Source organism: Oryctolagus cuniculus, chromosome 5 (assembly GCF_051225735.1).
Source record: "Oryctolagus cuniculus isolate XC-2025 breed Fujian yellow rabbit chromosome 5, ASM5122573v1, whole genome shotgun sequence".
In the NCBI taxonomy this organism is placed as follows: domain Eukaryota; kingdom Metazoa; phylum Chordata; class Mammalia; order Lagomorpha; family Leporidae; genus Oryctolagus; species Oryctolagus cuniculus.
In genome coordinates, this window is record NC_142871.1 from 54,431,817 (window position 1) to 54,450,600 (window position 18,784).

An 18,784-nucleotide genomic window follows, 5' to 3' on the forward strand; every position below is an offset into this window, starting at 1 on the left:
GAAAGGAAGAATTCTGGGAGATAGTAGACAAAAGAGAGAAACCATAAAACTAAGTCAAAAACAGGATAACGAAATTTCTAACTTTCTTGGACAACAGTTGATTATACATGCTGACTAATAGGTTTCAGACCTCATGTACACCCAAATACCCAAGTAGCTTCAACATAACATCTTTGTTATTCTAGTTAATTTTTGGTTAGGTTTTGATAAAGACATAGAAAGCTTTATAGAAGGAAAAATTGAGGATGAATTTAGCTTCTATATTTCCAAGTCACATCTACTTCTACAGGGTGGTAGGCATCACATGATTTTCTGCATCCTGTATGAGCCAGATAATTTGGCAGAATGAGGTCTATGGTTTCAAAAACCCTGGCTGGTTTGTCAGAAAATTCTTACTGAGAAAGCAGGGTGGTGGTGGGGGATAGTTGAGTCAGATAAGAAATTTAATGACTATTAATCATTTGCTTACTAGATTAAATAATTTTTCACTTATTTATTTTCACTAGGTACTTTTGCTTATTTATATTATTAATCCCAGTTATTTTAAATAATTCAGAATATATATCCTATTGAAGGTGGGGCGGCAGAATCACACTGCTGTTATGTGGACATACTTTCATGAATAGAGAAGTAAGCCCTTAGGGCTTATTTGGTGTCTGGGAAATGGGAAATCTTTTACAGAGGAAAAGAAGGCCCGAGTATGAAATATTCATGTCTGAAACTTCCATCTTTAGTTTTGTATTTATAATTTATTTAGTTGATATATTTTCAAAGCTCTCAAAGTTGTAAATGATTGCTGTGTGTTGTTAGGAGAAGTGATTATGTTATTGAACCAATGACACAATGATTTCCCTCCAGTTCTAGAGGAAGCGATCCTTGATGGTTCTGTTGGGCCAAGCACACTGGGTCAAGACTATCTTTGAGTGAGAAATTCGTGTTCTCCTTGAGAGGGCTTCCTCAGTGCAGCCCTGCACTGTGAAAAAAGCTTGGCTCAAGCCCACACGTCTGGGCATCCCAGCCACCCGGGTTCCACGAGGTCAGGGTCCACACCACATCATTACCACACAGCCAGACAATCTCTGGAGGACGTGGAGTCAAGGGCCCTTCATCCACAGAACAGGCTCTTTTTCTTCATTCTGTAGGAGAGTAAATAAAGTTGAAAAAAGAGACAGAAAAGCTTGAAAGTTCTTTTTAAAAAATCAAATGACACAGGCCTTTTTATTTATTTTTTTCTTTTCTAGGTTCATTTGCCTGCTGATGTTACATTCTTGCAAGACAGACTAAAAGGCGACAGTGTGACAGAAATAGGAATAACATTTCTAAAAAAGCAAGACGAGAAAAAATATAGACAGAAAAAATGAAGAACAGCACGCAAAATGCCGCAGGGTGACTAGCTGATGAGTGAATATTAGCTAAATATGTATAAACATATAGATATATGAATTTTTGAATTACTTAATAGTATGTGCTTTGAAAAGCTTATAAATCAACCAGCAGTTTAAAATACAGGACATGAAGATTTAAATGTGGGTTTTTTTTGCTTTTGCTTATAAATCACACATATTCAATCTTTGTCCACGAGATTTCATATACAAATAACTCCTTGTAAGATGGCAAGCATGAATTCCACATATTATATAATTCATCCTCAGAGAGTCTATTCATGCCATTGGCTTATGGTAATGGAACGAAGGCAAAAACTGTACTAACAGTTGGTGTATTTATCTCTTTAAGGTGGAAAAAGGATGAAATGATACAGCACAGTTCACTCTATAGAGAGTTTTTAGATATCATACATTGCATTCTGCACAGAAGCAGTTTCACTTGTAATAATTTCTGTATTTTAAGAAAATTATGGATATAATTTTCTCATAATTTAGCTTAGCTTATAGCTTCAACCTCCTGAAACTACTCTTGATTTGTAATCACCAAAGCAAGCTATTTATTTAGATGATATATTTTTTTTTATTTGACAGGTAGAGTTAAGCGGTGAGAGAGAGAGAGAGACAGAGAGAAAGGTCTTCCTTCCGTTGGTTCACTCCCCAAATGGCCGCCACGGCAGGCGCTGCACCAATCCGAAACCAGGAGCCAGGTGCTTCCTCCTGGTCTCCCATGCTGGTGCAGGGCCCAAGCACTTGGGCCATCCTCCACTGCCCTCCCGGGCCACAGCAGAGAGCTGGACTGGAAGAGGAGCAACCGGGACTAGAACCAGTACCCATATGGGATGCAGGTGCCACAGGCAGAGGATTAACCAAATAAGTCATGGGCACCGGCCCCTATTTAGATGCTAATTGTGAAACATTTTACAATGTGGTTTCATTTTAATTAATTTAATTTTTAGATATCTAATATAAAAAAATTCCTTTTCTCATGAAATACTGCTGATGGCCAGGCCAGGAAATCTCTAAAACAAGAGGTAAACAATGTTCTTTGAAAATACTCTGTTATCTGAAAGCTAATTTATTTAGAATTTTTAACTCTCATTTTTAGCCCAAAAATTCTTTAAAAAAAATACTTTGTGACCAGAACTTTTACATTTGCAGTGTATTGGATTAAATTAATAATCTTCACCATACAAAGGTATGCTACAAGGCAGCTGAGAATTTACTGGGTTCTGCAGAGAACTCAAATTAGAAGGGACAGTTACAATTAGTGTGACTGTATCAGTTAAAATTGGTGTAAGTGACATGGTAGTGGTAGATGTCAATGAGGACTGAGAAATCTGAGACTATAGTCCCAGTTGATCTTGTCTAGTGACTGATGCTGGGCAAGGCACATAATTCTCTCTCTCTCTCTCTCTCTCTCTCTCTCTCCCTCTCTCTCTTTTTCTCTCTCCCTCTCTCTCTCTCTTCTCTCTCTCTCTCTCTCTCTCTCTCACATCTTTCAAATGATTGGGTCTAAAACTGTATCAGTTTTAGATGACATAAAGCATCACTATACTCCACATTTGTGGATTTTAGAAGTTGATGGGGAAATTGCTTCCTACCTACTCAGCCATCTCTTCAAAAGGACATTGAGGTAGACGTGAAGGACAAAATTGGGTCCTGGGGGCAACTGCAGCATCACTGGAAGGGCCTTCAAGTCTGATTCCTGGAAGACCTGTAGTAGAACCTGGAAGGAGGAGAAAGCGGCTACCTCCTTGCATTTGCCTCTCCTGTCTCTGCCAGTGCCCGTTAAAACTCCCCCAGTCCAAGTTACCCACTCCCCTTAAAGCAGCTGGATTTGATATTTTTAGTGATGCTGTGTGTTAGAACTGGTGATGGTTCAGGGATGAAGTTCATTTTCCATCCCTGTTTTTCTCCCCCTGGAAGAAAGGAAGTCCTCTGACATGCAATTTATGTTATTGAAAAGTGACCTATTTATCTAAGAGTTTGTTTGTATTCAGTGCACTCCATTCTGAAGAACATGAGACTCTAGAAGTGCTCTTCATTAGAATTATGAGAACAAAAATGATTTTAATTTTTTATTAGTCACACCAAATAATTAAAAAGAAATGTCAATTTTAATGTATTTTACATATGCTGCCAAAAATACAGTAAATTCCAGCAGATCAAAATTTTTTCATTGTTAAGGTCCCTTCAGATGGAACTGTAAACTCTGAGTAGTCATTCTGTTTTTCAGCTTCATCTACAGCTATGGAAGTTAATTACTGTCTCCTCACTAACATGAAAGGAGTTCATATCACTCCTGGAAAGTTGGTAGGATAAAACCAGGATCCTTCCTCATTAAAAAGAGAGCCAAGTTTATTTACTCAGCTTAGGTGCATATTTGTTGAAAACTCTCTCCAATTACTGCACTTCCTCATCTGGAAAACCTTCCAGAACTACAGTTAGACATGACCAACAGTGTCTATCAATGAGCCATTAGCAGAGAGAAAAGGAATATGTCAGAAATCCAGGTACTTCAAAAGGTTCTGAAACATGGAATTAAAAGATGAGTTTGTGGGGCCAGCGCTGTGGCGTAGCGGGTGGGGCCACCGCCTGCAGTGCTGGCATCCCATATAGGTGCTGATTTGAGTCCCTGATGCTCTACTTCCAACCCAGCTCTCTGCTATGGCCTGGAAAAGCAGTAGAAGATGGCCCAAGCCCATCTTCATGGGAGATCTGGAGGAAGCTACTGACTCCTGGTTTCAAATCAATACAGTTCCAGCTGTTGCAGCCATCTAGGAAGTGAACCAGCTGCAGATAGAAGACTCTCTCTCTCTCACTCTCTCTCTCTCTCTCTTTTTCTCTCTCTCTACCTCTGCCTCTCTGTAACTCTGGCTTTCAAATAAAGAAATAATTCATTTTTTTAAAGATGAATTTGTTTTGGTGCAAAAACTTTTGAAACCCATGCATAACTTTTTTCATAATATGCATTTTTCATGAACTTCTTGAAGATCCCTTATATAACTCACCTGACTATAATCCAAGAAGGAAACACCCAGTTCTCCAATCAGCAAACATCACTCTAAAATTGAAAACAACAATCATTAGCAAAATTTTACTTTTCAAGCATTTGATTAGAGAGGAGATAAATCCAAATTGGAAAGCCTTCACTAAAAACAATCAATAAATCAATATCTTGGGTTAATTCCTTACTCTTCCTTATACTTAAACTCTATCTGTCTTTCCCAGATATGTCTGTCTTTATTTCTTTATTTTTTCCTTCTGTTTCTGTTTCTTTTTTTCTTTTCCTTTCTCTCTCTTTCTTTCTTTCTTTCTTTCTTTCTTTCTTTCTTTCTTTCTTTCTTTTTGTTAAAGATTTATTTATTTACTTGAAAGGCAGAGTTACAGAAAGAGGAAGAGACAGAGAGGTCTTCCATCCACTGGTTCACTCCCCAAATGGCTACAATGGCTAGAGCTGAGCTAATCCAAAGCCAGGAACCAGGAGCTTCTTCTAAGTCTTCCTCACGGGTGCAGGAGCCCAAGCACTTGGGTCATCCTCTAGTGCTTTCCCAGGCCACCAGTAGGGAGCGGGATCGGAAGAGGAGCAGCTGGGACTCAAACTGGTGCCCATATGGGATGCCAGCACAGCAGATGGAGGCTTAACCTACTATACTGCAGAGCCAGCCCCTCTTCTGTTTCTTTTGTTTTCCATTTTTCTTCTAGCAGTAATGTTGCCACCACACTCCTCTTTTCCTACAAGGAATCTTTCTGTAATTCTTTACTTTCCTCTTTCCTCCATCTTTCATTTTCTTTCTTATAATTATCTTTCATGTAATGCACATTTGTTGGCTTCCTATGTATTTCCCCCTCCTCTTTAATGACATTTTTCTGCTTAGATACCAACCATGTAGTTAAGCAACCCATCTTACTTTAGGGAAATCACCTTTATTCCCAGCTCTATTACTGTCACTGAACTGCAGTGGCTCATTCTCGGTTTAAAACCACCCCCTTTTTCAGCCATATTTAAGGTATTTACCAATGAAGACAATCATTTGGTTCTAACACTGTCCAATCACTGCAGTTTTTATTCTGTGCTTATGAAAAGAGTCAGCCTCTCTCTCTTTCTCTCCTTCTCTTTCTCCTCTCCCTCTCCTCCTTCTCTCTCTCGCCCTCTGTCTCTCTCAGGAAATCTGTTGTCCTTGTTGCTGTTGACACAGGGCAGAGAAGGATGAGTAGATTGAAGAGAAAATCTCACTGTGCCTCTGAAATTTTATTTAAATGACACAATAAATGTATTCTTTCAGAGTGTAGAGTTGGGTTGGCTGCTGTTTGCAACCAACAGGACCCAAACTAATGCATTTTCCAAATCTCTCATCCTTATTAATAGTAACACAACCAATTCATTGCATAACAAATATCTGATGATCAGACAATTTGCAACATTTTGGAGAATATGAAGAGAATAAACTGTTTATGATTGCAATTTCCTCATGAATGAATGCACAATGATATGAAACTTGAATTTACATACCCGTTTCCTCACTGAGCAGAAAAGGTTACAGGAGGGAGAGAGCAGAAACTTACTTATAGTGCACATCTACTCTGCACTCAAGACCCAGAAAAGGAAGATTGCTTAGAGAGATGACATCCTTTTAAATCAGTGGAAGCTCATAAGACAAAACAAAAATTTATATATTTCAGATCCTTGTTTCTACTATTGCCACTGAAAACTTCAATCATGTCAGCAGTCACTAGAGGATTCAAAAGTAAGAACAATCCTTTGATTTCAGGAGCTGCTCTGTGGCATAAATCTTTCAAGCCAGCAGACTATATTTAGTGACTTGTTATTTCATTACATTGGGGGAAATCACATAGATTTTGGTGAATTACAAGAGGAAATGCTAATTCCCATGGTCTGTCTAGACTGAGCAATTCAATGGTCTGTCTAGACTGAGCAATAGAATCACCTGGAAGAGCTGTTGTTTTGAATTTGGACTCAATTAACATTTTTATCAGGTGCAAATCGTACGTGGAATGCCATTTAATTCTCACAACAATCTGTGAGGCATTCAGTTTATATGAGAGAGAGAGAGAGAGAGAGAGAGAGAGAGAGAGAGGAGTTGTCTATGAACTACAAAAGAACTAATTTGCCAGTTCTTTAAGTGCGTTAAGATGTAGCGATGGTGAGTAAAGGGATGGCTCCCAAGGATCTAGCTTAGGGGACTGAGTGAGTGGAAGGATAAGAGAAGCAGGAGCCATCTTAGAAGAGAAGCTAATACTCTCTGAATACCCTGAGTCTGAGATGTCTTTGAAACATTCACACTATCTCAGGAGCTCAGAGGAGAGGTCTAGCCTGAAGACTTCTGTGAAGAATGACCTTGGAGTCACTAGTGCAGGGACAATATCAAGAGCAGTGGATAGTACAGACTCAAGAAAATATAAGGGTCAGCATGGAACCTTGAGAACCACTACCTTTAGAGAGACAGGGAGCAAAAAAGAGCGCAAATCAGGCTGAAATTGTCAGTCAGAGGTGTAGATGGGAGAAACTGGTAGAACCAAAGCCAGATTTCAATAACAGTAGAGCACTCAGAGTGTTAGATGCCACAGAAAAGCCAAGAAAGCTGCCTTAGTGAAATGTTCTTCCAAGCCATGAGTAGTTTTGTCACTACAAACTTTACCCAGGCAGCCTTGCGTTCTGAAAATGCTTATGATACACACATAGAAATGATCATTGAGGAGCCAGTGCTATGGTAAAGCTGCCACCTGCAGTGCCGGCATTCCAAATGGGCGCTTGTTTGTGTCCCAGCTACTCCACTTCCATCCAGCTCTCTTCTATAGCCTGAGAAAGCAGTAGAAGATGGCACTTGTACCATGTGGAGACCTGGAGGAGGCTCCTGGTTCCTGGCTTTGGATCTGCACAGCTCTGCCGTTGTGGCCATCTGGGGAGTGAACAAATGGAAGACCTCTCTCTCTGTCTCTCTCTCTCTCTTTCTCTGTCTCTCTCTCTCTGCCTCTGCCTCTCTGTAACTCTCCCTTTCAAATAAATAAATATTAAAAAAAAAAAAAAAAAGAAATGACCATTGAAGAAAACCACATAACTGGAGCTATCCAGACTTGTATGCTGGCTGGCGCCGCGGCTCACTAGGCTAATCCTCCGCCTAGCGGCACTGGCACACCGGGTTCTAGTCCCGGTCAGGGCGCTGGATTCTGTCCCGGTTGCCCCTCTTCCAGGCCAGCTCTCTGTTGTGGCCAGGGAGTACAGTGGAGGATGGCCCAGGTACTTGGGCTCTGCACCCCATGGGAGACAGGATAAGTACCTGGCTCCTGCCATCGGATCAGCATGGTGCGCCGACCGCAGCGCGCTGGCTGCGGCGGCCATTGGAGGGTGAATCAACAGCAAAGGAAGACCTTTCTCTCTGTCTCTCTCACTGTCCACTCTGCCTGTCAAAAATAAATAAATAAATAAATAAATAAATAAAAAGACTTGTATGCTCAGTATCCCAAAGATGTCAAAGAAATGTGAAAAGTTGACAAATGTCACTATTGGAGAAAAATACTCCAGGAAAAGCAGCACTAAGAGTGGAATCAATGAAACAGGCCAGAGACATCTTTACTGTTGCAGGGATATTAAAACTGATAAAAAGAAGAAAATCTCCACCCATCTCTACCCAAAAAAACACTGTAAGCTGTGACTGCCTTATTGATGCCTATGACATTTCAGACAGACTAGGAGAAATCTAAGTCAAAAAAATTTACACTTCAAGACCCTGGATAGATGTAAAATTGGCCTTTTAAGCTTTTTGACCATCTGCAGGTGGAATCCCTCATAAGGATGTCAAATCAAAATAAATGGATGGTGTAAAAGACATCTCAAAACTGGTTGCTCAAGTTTAGACAGCTCAAGGGGTAATTCTTTACCAAGAATGAAACTTCTTTAGACCCCATGGTTGATTAAGAGGATATTTCTATGCATGGACTCAGTCAGCTGTCTCTTCACAAAGATCTTTATAATCTAATTTTAAACATGGTTGAACTAAGTTTTGATAATATTTGTAGCATTTACCTTTTATAGGAAGAAATATTTGTGGCAAATTTATCTTGGAGAAATAGCTACGGGCCACATAATAACTTGGAAACTTCTTTCCTGTTCTAGATAGTAGACTTCCAAGGAAACCCTTAAAGATAAAAACTTAGGGCCAAAGATGGTCTTGGAAATTATATTAAATATATTTTCAATTGATAAGGTTATGAAACCTAAAAGTTTAAGGTCATGAGGAAGAGCTTATATACACAGAAAGATATGAGTGCTCTAGTTCCTGCTACCTTCTCAGGGAATGCTGTCATTTTTCTTCCTTCCCCTTCTACTGACTCCTTTGCAATGTCCAATAATCTACCATCCTGGAAATCAACATTCCTTTACCACTTCTGCTTTAAAATGTCACTGATGCCTCATTCATCTTTTTACTGGCAAACTTTGAAACATGATATGGCAGGATGAGTGCCATGGACAGTCTCATGTTAAAATGCTTTACCTTGTCAATGAGTAGCTGAGTGACCTTCAGCAAGTCTCCTTCCTTAGATAAAATGACACAATAGTCAATAATACCTTTTGAGGGAGGGAGAGAGACAGAGAGAAAGAGAGAGAGAGAGAGAGAATGAAAATGTGCACTATTTCAAAATCCTGGGTTTGAGTCTTAGCTCTAGATCAGTAGCTATGCAACTTGCCAAGTTCCTCCTTCGTGTCTCATATTCTTTATTTTTAAAATTGAGTTAATGATAAGACTTATTAGTTTTATGAAGAGTAAATTAGATAAAATGAAAGAACTAATGTTTTTTAAATAATCTCCATGAGCCAGGTGCTGTTCAGCCTTTATTGATTAATACAAATATCATCATTATATCATTATTTAGTTCCCTGGATAATTCTACTTATCTTGATATGTAGTTTATCAAGGGGATTGGACTCTAGTAAGGAGATTGTTCATCTTTAGATTTCTAATTTTAAAAAAATTTTAAACGTAATGTTCTCATGAGGTCAGTAAATAAAATGGCTGTATCTAAAAAAAGAGTGAAAATGAGTAATCTTACTTACTGTATGGCATGATGAGCTTTAGAATATATTTTAAGTAAAAAAAAGGAAGATAGAGGAAAATGCATGTAATAAACAAGCATTTACATAAGAAATATAGGTTACATATAAGTGTGTGATATATATATATATATATATATATGGAAAGCTATCATCAATAAAGCAGAAACTAAGAAGTGTTGGTGAGGATGTGGAGAAATTCAGCTCTTGTGAACTCTTGGTGAGAATATAAAATGATGTATGCTCTAACAGTAAACATTATAATAGTTCCTCAGAAAAGCTAAAAAGAGAATTATATGATACAACAGTTTCACTTTTGATTATACAAACTGAAAGCAGTCTATTTGTACTCCCACATTCATATTGTTTACAATAGCCAAAATGTGGAAACAACTCATGTGTCCACAAGTGGATGAACAGGTTAATAAATTGTGTTTATATATGCAGTGAAATACTATTCAACCTTAAAAAGGAAGAAGATTCTGATGTGTGCTTCAACATGGATACATCTCAAAGCCGTTACGCTGCATGAAATTAGGTAGCCACAAAAGGACATACAGTGTGACTCCACTTAAATGAAATACCTACACTAATCAAATCATGGACATAGAAAATAGAATGGAGGTTGCCAGGATTTGGGGGAAGTGAGAAATGAGGAATTATTGCTTAATGAATTAAATAAGATTAAAAAAGAGTTCTGTAGATGGATATGGATGATAGTTCCACAAAAGTGTGAATGTGCTTATTAATACTGAAATGAATACTTAAAAATGGTTAAGATGGTAAATTTCATTGTACATGTATTTTACTATAATGAAAGCAATTTTAAATGATGAGTCAAATGTTTACTATTAAGAATTGAATAAACAAACAAAAAAGATATGTAAGGAGTATTTCAATCTTGTAATATACAAACTTTATGGAATCCCTATTCAAACACACATTATCATCATGAGAGAAACCAGATCTCAAATGCTGACAGGATATTTGATGATGTTAAGAAATCTTTGTTATTTCCTAGATGTGCTGATGGTATTGTGGGATTTATAAGTGTCCCTTCTTTTAAAATGTGAACTTGCAGATTTACAGATGAGCTAACATGAAATTTGGGTTGTGTCTCAAAACAATTTGATAATGGAGGAGAGTGTGGGAACACAGATAAGATGGGCAATCAGTTGATAATGAAACTGACTTATGGGTGCGTGGAGTTACAAGCTACTGTGTTCTCGACTGTTTATGCTTCAAACTACCCTTAATAAACTTATTTCTGGGGGCCGGTGCTGAAGGCACAAAGGGTTAAAACCCTGGCCTGAGGCCAGCGGCCGCAGCTCACTAGGCTAATCCTCTGCCTTGCGGCACCGGCACACTGGGTTCTAGTCCCAGTTGGGGTGCCGGATTCCGTCCCGGTTGCCCCTCTTCCAGGCCAGCTCTCTGCTGTGGCCAGGGAGTGCAGTGGAGGATGGCCCGAGTACTTGGGCCCTGCACCCCATGGGAGACCAGGATAAGCACCTGGCTCCTGCCATCGGATCAGTGCGGTCCGCCAGCGGCAGGACGCCGGCCGTGGCGGCCATTGGAGGGTGAAGCAACGGCAAAAAGGAAGACCTTTCTCTCTGTCTCTCTCTCTCACTATCCACTCTGCCTGTCAAAAATAAATAAATAAATTAAAAAAAAAAAAAAACCCTGTCCTGAAATGCCAGCATCCCTTATGGGCACCTGTTGGAGACCTCGCTGCTCCAGTTCTGATCCAGCTCTCTGCTACGGCCTGGGAAAGCAGTAGAAGACGGCCCAAGTCCTTGGGACCCTGTACCCATGTGGGAGACCCAGAAGATTCTCCTAGCTCTTGGCTTCAGATCAGTGCAGCTCTGGCCGTTGCAGCCATTTGGGAAGTGAACCATCGAATAGAGGACCTTTCTCTCTCTCTGCCTCTCCTCTCTCTGTATAACTCTCTCAAGTAAATAAATATATCTTTAAAGAAAAATACTTGTATCTGAATGTTGACAATTGTTGTATCTATAGGCATGGTGGTTCATTATGGTATCCTATTTTTCTCTGTGTTTATATAATAGTCATAATATGGAGTAACAAAAAAATTCCTTCACCACAATGATCCATCCCTATTTAATGGTATCACCAATTTCTTTACTGCCTCTCCATTTCTACAGGGCTAAGAATAAGTAACCTCTGAAGACAAATGAAACCTGCAACCTACCCTCTGCTTTTCTCTCCAGTACTAGCACCCAGTGCCAGGGCAATGCTGAGCTAGTTTGCTCCCTGAATTCACAAACTTGCTCATGCTTCTGTGCCTTTTCACATGCTTTTCCTTTACACCTAGTAGAAATCCATGTTCCAAATCTTTTCAGTATTCATGTTCTCAAAACACCTTCCCTTACCACCCATTTCCAACGCCTTAATTATCAATGTATCATGCCTCATCTCATCCATATCTGATGAAACATTCAAGAAAATTGACACCTTCTGTTTCTCTGAAATTTATATACATAAATCTCTGCACAAACTCCATTGCATTATAATTACTTGATTATAGGTCTTTCCTGCTCCCACCAGACTGTGATAGTGTAATGAATGCTCAATAAATATTTATTGAGTCAAACTAACTTCTGTGACATTGCAAGGTGAAGAAAGGCTATGGAGAAGAAAATCTGCCAATAATTACAGTATTTTTCACTCTCAAATCAATATAGAGATCAAAATCACCACCAGAGTTGAGCAATATGGTCACAGGAGATTTTGCTTCCAGAGACCAGTGCTGTGACATAGCTGGTTGACCTGCTGCTGGAGGTACCAGCATCCCATACGGGTACCAGTTCAAGTCTTGTCTGCTCCAATATGATCCCACTTCCTGCTAATGTGCCTGGGAAAGCAGCAGATGACACAAGTGCTTGGGCCTCTACACCCACACTGGCTTTGGATCAGCCCAGTTCTGGTGGTTGCAGCCATCTGGGGAGTGAACCAGTGGATCAAAGATCTCTCTTTGATTATCTCTTTCTCTCTCTCTCTCTCTGTAACTTTTTCTTTTATTTATTTGAAAGTTGGAGTTACACAGAGAGACAAGAAGAGGCAGAAGCAAAGGGGGGGTGGAGAGAGAGAGAGAGAGAGAGAGAGAGAGAGAGAGAGACAGGTCTTCCATCCACTGGTTCACTCCCCCAATTGGAAGAAGCTCCTGGCTCCTAGATTCGGATAAGCTTGGCCCCCGGCCATTGGAGCCAACTGGGGAGTGAACCAGAGAATGGAAGACCTCTCTCTCTGTAACTCTGCCTCTCAAATAAATAAAAAAAATCTTTAAAAAAGAAAAGAAGAGTTCTAGTTCTAGTTTGTCACTAGAGGAGAATGAAGTTCCCTTGGAATTTTTTGTTTGTTTTTGTGTATGTTTTTTTTTTTTGCCTTATTTGTTGAATAATCAGTAAAGAGATCAATCTCCATATTTTTTAACGATTTATTTATTCATTTGAAAGTCAGAGTTACACAAGAGAGAAAAAGAGGTCTTCAATTCACTCATTCACTCACTCTCTCTCTCTCTCTCTCTTTTTGTTTTTTTTTTACAGGCAGAGTGGACAGTGAGAGAGAGAGACAGAGAGAAAGGTCTTCCTTTGTCGTTGGTTCACCCTCCAATGGATGCCAGGGCAAGCGTGCTGCAGCCGGCGCACCACGCTGATCTGATGGCAGGAGCCAGGTGCTTCTCCTGGTCTCATATGGGGTGCAGGGCCCAAGCACTTGGGCCATCCTCCACTGCACTCCCGGGCCACAGCAAAGAGCTGGCCTGGAAGAGGGGAACCGGGACAGAATCCGGCGTCCCGACTGGGACTAGAACCCGGTGTGCCGGTGCCTCAAGGCGGAGGACTAGCCTGTTGAGCCACGGTGCCAGCCCTTCCATTCATTCATTCACTCCTCAGATGGCCAAAACACATGGAGCTGAGCCCATATGGGATGCCGGCACTGCAGGCGGTGCCTTTACCAGCTACGCCACAGCACCAGTCCCTAATCTCTATATTTTAATTTCAGATATAAATGACTACAATATGGAAACAAAAAAGGCAGTCATAAGCAATATCAATATTTTTTTTTAGAAAGTGAAGCTTGCGAAAGATTTTTTTAAGGTTATAACTCATTAGTGGTGCTTATACCAGGTGAATCCACAAAGCCAAGAACAGGAACCACCACATCACCTTCACAAGACCTGATACTGTGACTCTCCTCTTTTCTGTTAACATATTTGTGCAACATGCTGTAGTACTGGTCCTTCGGATTGAAAGTATATAGTGATGAAATCTGCTGCCATTCTTTAATGCTTGGAGTGTTGTATTCCTTTGCATGCGAGCTTTCAAAGAAACATGTGACGTTCTCTTTTGCCAATGCTGTTGCATGCTCTGTGGCTTGACTTTTAAGGATCTGCTGCTCCTGTTCCAAATAGATTTTCCAGAATTTCAGCTGCAGAAAACTAACTGGAGATAGGCATCGAGAGACTGCTGTCAAAAGCAGGAAGACGATGATAACAACTGCTATCAGGATCCACCCCAACACCTTAAGAAGACAACAAAATAACAGATTAATCACTTTTCTTATAAGACATTTAAAATTCTTGGATAAAATTTGAACTACTCATCAGTTACATAAAAGCTATCATTTGGGGACAGGGACGTGGCACAGCAGGTTAAGCCACCACCTATAATGCCCACATCCCTTATGGGCGCCAGTTCATGTCCTGCTGCTCCACTTCCCATCCAGCTCCCTGCTAATGATACAGGAAAAGCAACAGAAGATGGTCCAAGAGTTTGGGCCCCTGCCACCCATGTGAGAGACCTGGATAGAGTTCCAGGCTCCTGGCGAGTGAACCAGCAGATAGAAGAAGAGTGTGTGTGTGTGTGTGTGTGTGTGTGTGTGTCTATGTGTCCCTCTCTCTAACTCAAATAAGCACATGAATCGTAAAAATGAAATAAAATTACCCTTGACCTTAATTCCTTAAGATTAAAGAGTGGCAGTAACTCCCTAATCTTATAGGATGGCCATAGTCTTAAACCAAGTCACCAGGCTCAAAGAAAAGCCCATGTGTCACCCTCCCTTAGAACTCAAAACCTGTGGAATTTCTGCAAATCCAGTGAAAGGCGCCATCATTGTAAAGAACCGCTGAGCTCTATGGACCCAGACACTGGGCATTGGTGGGTTGAGGCTTGACAGACCCATCTTAACATAACAATTGCTCCCCACTTTTCTCCTGCCTGAACACTTTTAGCTAGACTACGTGTATGCACCATAAATTTGAGAAAACCATACAGGGCAGTTGGGAGACCTAAGAGGACACAGGAGGACGGAATAAGCCTCGCACGGGCTCAGGCACAGAGTAGGTGTGCAATTCACTTAAGGTGCCAGACACCGCCTGAATCCCTCTCCTCCTTTACATTGGTTTAATTTCAATATTCGCCTGTACGTTCATGACGAGCAGGGAGCCTTTCAAGATTTTCTTAGGGAGTCGCCAATTTCCCCGCCACGCGGTCCACCCCGCAGAAGCTCATCCACTCAGCACCACCCCACCGCGCCCTGCGCCCCGGCCGACCTGCGACTGAGCCTTGAGCACCTTCAGGAGGTCCTGCACGCTGGACTCCTTGGCTTGGGAGCAAGGCACCAGCGGCAGCTGGTCCAGGCACTGAGAGGAGACATTGTGGCACAAGAGCTGTGCAAGGATCTTGCTTCCGCTGGCCGCACACTCAAAGAAGGAGCCGCCCAGCAGCGCCACGGCCACCCAGGTGAGCGGCGCGATAGCTGCAGAGGCGCTGAGCTGCAGGAACACCATGGCGCCGTCCCGCCCTGACGTGCATTTTGCGCGTGTGCTGGAGGCGCAGCAGCCGGTCAGCAGGCGCCAAGTTCGTGCACTCAGCAAATAGCCTAGGAGGAAGAGCACGAGCGCCGGCACCAGCAGGAAGACCAAGCCATAAGGCAGGTTCCAGGCAGCGGTGCAGGGGCACTGGAACACCACCGCGGAGAAGAGGCGCTCCCCGCCCACGGTCAGCAGGCTGATGAGGCCGTAGCCCAGGGAGCTGCGGTGCTTGATGTGCAGGTCCAGCAACGCCTTAAACTTCTCCATTGGCTTCCTATTTCAAATGCTTGTCTCTTCGCCTTCCTGCTTGTCAAATGCTTTAGGTGGAGTGGGGTCTGGGACTTTCCACTCCGTTAGGAAATAGTTTTCTAAAAGGGAAGAAAGAGGGTGTCTCAAGCTATCAAAACTTTCAGTTTCTCATTTCAACCAACAATCTTGAGCAAACAGACCCACACCTGCAACCCTGGACCCTTGACCTCTCCGGTACCCACCCCTTTCTGAAGACAGAGACTTTTTTATCCCCAAACAAGGAACTCTTCAAGAAGAGCAACCCCATTCCAGTGCTTTTTTGCCCCCATTCTGATAACAGAAATCCTTATTGGACAGGATTGAAAATCTCTCTAGGGAAAATGAAATTTTAAGGAAGAATCAAAATGAAATGCAGAAACTAGTAGAACAGGAAAGTGTGATAGTGAAGAGAAATCAAAATGAAATGAAGAGATCAATAGATCAAATGACAAACACATTAGAGAGCCTTAAAAATAGAATGGGTGAAGCAGAAGAGAGAATATCAGACTTAGAAGACAGAGAACAGGAAAGGATACAGTCAAACCAAAGAAAAGAAGAGGAAATTAGAAATCTTAAAAAATATTGTTGGGAATCTACAGGATACTATTAAAAAAACCAACATTCGAATTCTAGGAGTTCCTGAAGGCAGGGAGAGGGAGAAAGGAGTAGAAGGCCTTTTTAGTGAGATACTAGCAGAGAACTTTCCAGGTTTGGAGAAGGACAGAGACATCCTAGTACAGGAAGCTCATAGAACCCCCAATAGACATGACCAATAGAGATCCTCACCATGACACGTTGTAATTAAACTCACCACAGTGAAACATAAAGAAAAGATCCTAAAATGTGCAAGAGAGAAACATCAGATTACTCTCAGAAGATCTCCAATTAGACTCACAGCAGACTTCTCATCAGAAACACTAAAGGCTAGGAAGGAATGGCGAGACATAGCACAAGTGCTAAGAGAGAAAACATGCCAGCCCAGAATATTATATCCTGCTAAGCTCTCATTTGTGAATGAATGTGAAATAAAGACCTTTCATAGCAAACAGAAATTGAAAGACTTTGCCGCCACTCGTCCGGCCCTGCAAAAGATACTTAAAGATGTCTTGCACACAGAAACACAGAAACATGGCCATCAATATGAAAGAAGGTAAAGGAAGAAAACCTACCATTAAAAGAGCATGGGAAGCTCAAAACATATACTAGAAAATATCTCCGGGAAAATGGCAGGGCAAAGTCCCTATGTGTCAATAGTCAATACCATATGTTCTCCCTGATCGGTGACAACTGACTGAACACCAAATAGGAAACCTGCTGAAGTGAAATGGACACTATGAGAAACGGTGACTTGATCAGCATAGCCCTGACTGTTAATGAACAACTTAATACATTATCCCTCTTAGTAGTTTTTTTGTCTGTTCTACTTAATATGACTGGTTTAATTCTGTAATTAATACAGTTATTCTTAAGTGTTGAAAATTAACTGAAATGTGATCCCTGTTAAACATAAGAGTGGGAATAAGAGAGGGAGGAGATGTATAATTTGGGACATGCTCAAGCTGACTTGCCCCAAATGGTAGAGTTAGAAACATACCAGGGGATTCCAATTCAATCCCATCAAGGTGGCATGTACCAATGCCATCTCACTAGTCCAAGTGATCAATTTCAGTTCACAATTGATCATAATGAAAGGACTAAGAGTCAAAGGGATCACATAAACAAGGCTAGTACCTGCTAACACTAACCGATAGAATAAATAAAGGGGAGAGTGATCCAACATGGGAAGTGAGATACTCAGCAGACTCATAGAATGGCAGATGTCCTAAATAGCACTCTGGCCTCAGAATCAGCCCTAAAGGCATTCGGATCTGGCTGAAAAGCCCATGAGAGTATTTCAGGCATGGAAAGCCAAGACACTCTGGCAAAAGATCTCTGTGAGTGAGATCCCAGTGGAAAGAACAGGTCTTCAAAGAAGGAGGTACCTTTCTCTGAAGGGAGGAGAGAACCTCCACTTTGACTATGACCTTGTCTAAACAAGATAAGAGTCGGAGAACTCAAAAGGCTTCCATAGCCTTGGAAACTCATGACTGGAGCATAGGGAGATTACTGATGCCATAGACAGGAGTGTCAATTGGTAAAGTCAACAACAGGAGTCACTGTGCACTTACTCCTCATGTAGGATCTCTGTCCTTAATGTGCTGTGCATGGAGATTTAATGCTATAACGAGTACTCAAACAATATATTTCACTTTGTGTTTCTATGGGGGAGCAAACTGTTGAAATCTTTACTTAATGCATACTAAACTGATCCTCTGTAAAAAAAAAAAAAAAAAAAAAAAAAGAAATTATCAATTCCCAACTTGACCCTCACTGGGATTAAACATGACAATAGGTCTGCTCTGATTTCATCATCATTTAAAAAAATCATCTATTATTTTTCACTTTATGTTTCTGTGTGGGAGCAAACTGTTGAAATCCTTACTTAATGTATACTAAGCTGATCTTCTGTATATTAAGATAATCGAAAATGAATCTTGATGTGAATGGAAGGGGAGAGGGAGTGGGAAAGGGGAGGGTTGTGGGTGGGAGGGATGGTATTGGGGGAAGCCATTGTAATCCATAAGTCGTACTTTGGAAATTTATATTCATTAAATAAAAGTAAAAAAAAAAAAAAAAAGGTCACATTAAACGTTAATGAACTTAACTCTTCATTTAAAAGACACCGATTGGCTGATTGGCTTAAGGAACAAAATCCAACTATTTGTTGCTTACAAGAAACCAAGAAACACATCTCTCTTACAAAGATGCAAGCAGACTGAAAGTGAAAGGTTGGAAAAAGATATTCCATGACAACAGAAACCAAAAGAAAGCAGATTTACCCATATTAATAACAGACAAAATAAACTTTACCACAAAAAGTGTTAAGAGAGACAAAGAGGGACACTATATCATGATTAAGGGTTCAATTCAACAGGAAGATGTAACGATTATCAATGTATATGCACCTAATTACAGGGCACCGGTCTATTTAAAAGATATGTTAAGGGACTTAAAGGGAGACTTCGATTCCAATACAATAGTACTGGGGGACTTCAATACTCCACTCTCAGAAATAGACAGATCAACAGGACAGAAGATCAACAAGGAAACAGCAGCTTTAATCGACACTATTGCCCACATGGATCTAACAGATATCTACAGAACTTTCAA

General features: G+C 40.9%; 2 protein-coding genes across 6 annotated transcripts in view; one reads left to right on the forward strand and one right to left on the reverse strand.

Moving 5' to 3' along the window:
- TRAPPC3L (trafficking protein particle complex subunit 3L) overlaps positions 1-1,525 on the forward strand; it is a 72,024-nt gene extending 70,499 nt beyond the window's left edge. For all 4 annotated transcript variants that reach the window (XM_002714745.6, XM_089333758.1, XM_089333760.1 and 1 more), the window contains exon 7: positions 1,242-1,525. In XM_002714745.6, coding sequence (XP_002714791.1) covers positions 1,242-1,361 — 120 coding nt within the window. In that variant the 3' untranslated portion in view covers positions 1,362-1,525. The remainder of the gene's footprint in view (positions 1-1,241) is intronic.
- CALHM6 (calcium homeostasis modulator family member 6) lies at positions 730-15,775 on the reverse strand. Of its 2 annotated transcripts, XM_070073682.2 has the most exons (4): positions 15,026-15,661; positions 13,641-13,995; positions 4,397-4,449; positions 730-1,136 (listed from the first exon to the last, which is right to left on the reverse strand). In XM_070073682.2, exons 1-3 carry the CDS (start codon positions 15,551-15,553, stop codon positions 4,445-4,447), a joined length of 888 nt encoding a protein of 295 aa, XP_069929783.1. In that variant the 5' UTR covers positions 15,554-15,661; the 3' UTR covers positions 730-1,136; positions 4,397-4,444. The 2 variants fall into 2 exon arrangements, with proteins under 2 accessions (XP_069929783.1, XP_002714780.1); XM_002714734.6 differs by lacking the exons at positions 730-1,136; positions 4,397-4,449 and having other exon boundaries at positions 13,513-13,995; positions 15,026-15,775.
- Between the last annotated feature and the right edge of the window lie 3,009 nt (positions 15,776-18,784).

Bases quoted from the DNA above. Each gene is read 5' to 3' on its own strand.
- CALHM6 (XM_002714734.6), bottom strand. From the start codon at position 15,553: ATGGAGAAGTTTAAGGCGTTGCTGGACCTGCACATCAAGCACCGCAGC. The intron at 13,996-15,025 runs GTCGGCCGGGGC...TGTCTTCTTAAG, and splicing joins TGCTCAAGGCTCAGTCGCAG to GTGTTGGGGTGGATCCTGAT.